Here is a 3732-nt window from a genome sequence, read left to right on the forward strand (position 1 = left end):
CGAACGAGTGAGCTGACCATTTAACCAATCCAAGTTGGTTAGTTATCAATATCACTTTATTGTTATTGGGCCTCCAATCCTGTGACCTTTTCTGGCATAACATGGACCCAATTTTTAGTCTCCATATAAATGGCATCAACATCAGTACACAAAGAAATTATGACAACTTAGCATAATTAAAGGGTGTGGCATCAACACCACACAAGAAGAAGAATAAAGGTGAAGAAAAAGCAGGGAGGGATTCTAAGAGAACAAATGATAAAAGTATTATTCACATTATTATTTGATCTGTATGTATAGTAACAGTGTATGGTGATTGACTGATTGCTCACGTGAAAACTGTTAAATGATTTGACATATAACGAAGTTAGCTCAAAGGCTAGAAGATCCCCAGCTAGCATCAACAGCTTCAATGATCTTTCCATGGAGTGTGGTTCCAGCACAAGCAACTATACCGCGATCAAGCCCTTCTAGATATATACCTTTTGAGAAATCTAGCGGCCGTCCGCCGGCATCAGTCACCATGCCACCCGCCTCCTGTATGATGATAACACCTGCAGCATGGTCCCATATCTTCTCCTTGTAACCACTCCTTGCAAACTTCATGAATACTTCAGCATCTCCACGCGCTATTGCTGCATATTTCACCATGCTGTACACTCTCAATGGCTGTTTCCTGCATATATTTATATGTATGACACTTGAGAGGAATGTATCAATCATGATATTGGAATGAAAAACAGAAAAAGTTAAGAAATGCACCTTAGACCAACACTATGAGCTAGTCCTGCAGTAAAAGAGTGGCTTGAATTGGCCTTCTCAACCGGTTCACAAAATGTAGCCAGTGCTGGATTGTCAATGGAAGACACACAAACTTGTTTTGCATTGTTTGGCCACAAGAACTTATTATTGCCATGAAGCAGAGGTTGCATCCATGCCTTGCCACTTCCTTTTTTTGCATACAGCACACAACCTTTGTTCCAAGTTTCAGAATTTGGAGGAGTCAACTTAGATATGATCCTATGATAACGGTGCTGATAGCTTAACCACTCCTTTCTCATTGGATAGTTTGGACAACCAAGAACTCCAAGAACAACCTCTCCATCTTCTATCAGTGCTAGAGCTACAGCATACTGATCTCCTCTTACAAACCCCAATGTTCCATCAACAGGATCAAGCACCCAAAATCTTCCATTAGCACCGCCTCTCGAGTTGCAGCGACTAATTATTTCCAGAACTTCTGAAGTGCCAAGAGCTGACTTTGGCTTTTGAACTCCAAATTGGGATGCTTTGCTTAGACATTCATTCACAGTTTCAACCACAGCTTCTAACAGCTCTGATGCATTAGCCTTGGACAGAGTTTGAACGTCCTCTTCGGCTACAATTGAGATATTTTCGCTCCCCAAACACTTCGACAATATCCAGCTGACAATTGCTTGCACACTCCAATCTACATAACCAAGACTACAATTTAAATGTCATAGTAAGAATGAATGAGAACTCTTCATCTGCTAGGGATAAACTTATCAGTTATCACCCATTTCCAAAGTGCTGAATTCACAAACCTCAGAAAAATATGCTTCAATCATCATGTGGCTAAAGTTGTAAAGAAGCATAATGAAGTACACAACATAAGTTGATCATGGCTTTTTAGTATAAGTCAGTGTAATACGTTGAAACTTTTACATAGAAATAAGAGGATATGATATATAACCAAAATTTACCACAAAGATTGTAGTTAACTGGTTCTGATTACAGATTTACACCCAATTCAATTCAATGTGTAAATTGGGTATTTATCCCCCCTCAAATTAGCAATCATTCTTTTGTTCTAATAGAATTTCTAGTTTTGTAAAAATTTATTTAGAAGAATAAGTTTTATATATCTTTTTTCCTTCTCTTGGAGGACAAATTAGGAGCAGAGAGTAACATATGAAAAGTCATATTTGTGAACATGAACTGATGCAACCAAAATTATGGCTGTGGTTAAACAATCCAGCTCAGTCAAAGATGGCTAGTCATTGAACAAGTTGAAGTCACCATTAGATATTTGGGAATATAAACCTAAAGTGAATGAGATGCCTTACAACCTAAAATGGAAACAAGTTAACAAGGTCCTATATAGGGAAATTTGTGATTGTAATGGGGAATACCACAGTAGAAAACCTTTAAGTCAACCAGCTGAAGTGAGCAATATATGGACACCAGCAAAATCTCCTCATACTTATTCTAGATCCGTTATCTCTTTAATGGAAAATGGAAAATATGGCATAAAAATTTGTTATGCAAAGGTTTTATCCAGTTTTACACCCTTTTGATAGCAGTAAAGAATAGAAACGTGTACCAAAAGAGTATGAAAGCAGCTTGTTTATTTCCCCTCCATTAGAAACGTGTACTCTTGGAATTCCATGAAGCCTCCAAAATTTAATTGTCACCTTCCATGCTAAGTATGTTATCATTGACTTAATTAAAATGTATTGATTACATTGTGTCCTTGTGTATCAGACAAGGTTTTGCAATTGCATTGCTATCATTTTACTTTTATAATAAAGAAGGAACAAGCCACTTGTCATAATTTGACAGGATATAATGCATCTTAGGGTGAATTTTTGTAATTTCACCAAACCTATTAAAGAGAGTTTTTGTATGTTGGCAAGGTCACAACATTCTCATGCACAAATTGCACAAATCCAAATAAACCCACTAATCTTGAAAAAGATACAGCAGAGAATTCAAACAATTATAAAAAAAACAGAAGCTTTACTGCTAAACAAAACTACCCAATTGAGGAAAAACAATGATTCACTGACCTGCAACAGTAACAGGAGAATTATCATCTTTGGAGTGGACCTGATGGTTGGTTCTAGAAATCAAAGTGTCTTGAACTGTCTGACAGAGTGAACATGCCATCTGCACTGCTCTCACAGCAACATCAAGTTCCTTGGAATATTCCTTCGGTTGTTCTTCTTGTTCATACAACAATCCCAAGTTGTTACTGTGATTCTCCTCCTCCATGACAGGAAAAGAACAAGTATGGTCGAATTTTGAGACACAGGCAATGTAATTATGGGGTTGTGCTTTAGAACTAGAAGCTACTCCTCCAACAACATAGGTGAGTGTGAAGGCAGAAAGAACATCATGGTATCTCTTCCTTGCTTGTCCCAAGATACGTGGGATAATGGTACCCAAGCTTGAACAATATAAAGACATGGCTGGTAGTGCTTATTTATGTTGACATTGAAAGGGGAAGAAGAAAATTCAGAATTGGATTATGGTAACACATAATAATGATAAAGAGTTCATTCATTCAGAGTATCATGTATGATTCATTCATAGAAGAAACAGAAGTAGAGACTTGAGAATCAATTCAATTTGTAGGTCCATTGGGGCTGCTGCTTTTTTAATCTACTATTGTCGTTTTTATCTTCCCGTATCAAATTAAAGTGGATTTGTTTCTATTAATGTGGAACGTAAACTTAAAATATTATTCATAGATTCCTTACTTTATCGATAGATAGAATTGTATGCATATGCTGAATACTTTGTTATTATAATTTAATTAGATATCTTTTAAAAATGGTATAATATTCAGTTTTTTATTATAATAATTAAAAATAAATAAATATATTTAAAAATTATAAATAAATTTAGTATTTTTTTAAAATTAAATACACATTCAAAATACAAACTAAATAAAACTAAAATTTAAAATTTAAATTTAAATTTTAAATT

The 3732-nt window shown here is 35.4% G+C and overlaps 1 protein-coding gene across 1 annotated transcript; it reads right to left on the bottom strand.

The window, feature by feature from the left end:
* LOC107623634 (PAP-specific phosphatase HAL2-like) lies at positions 242–3426 on the bottom strand. The gene is made up of 3 exons (XM_016325973.2): positions 2811–3426; positions 763–1450; positions 242–676 (listed from the first exon to the last, which is right to left on the bottom strand). Exons 1-3 carry the CDS (start codon positions 3208–3210, stop codon positions 373–375), a joined length of 1392 nt encoding a protein of 463 aa, XP_016181459.1. The 5' UTR covers positions 3211–3426; the 3' UTR covers positions 242–372.

This window comes from Arachis ipaensis, chromosome B10 (genome assembly GCF_000816755.2).
Source record: "Arachis ipaensis cultivar K30076 chromosome B10, Araip1.1, whole genome shotgun sequence".
Classification (NCBI taxonomy): Eukaryota; Viridiplantae; Streptophyta; class Magnoliopsida; order Fabales; family Fabaceae; genus Arachis; species Arachis ipaensis.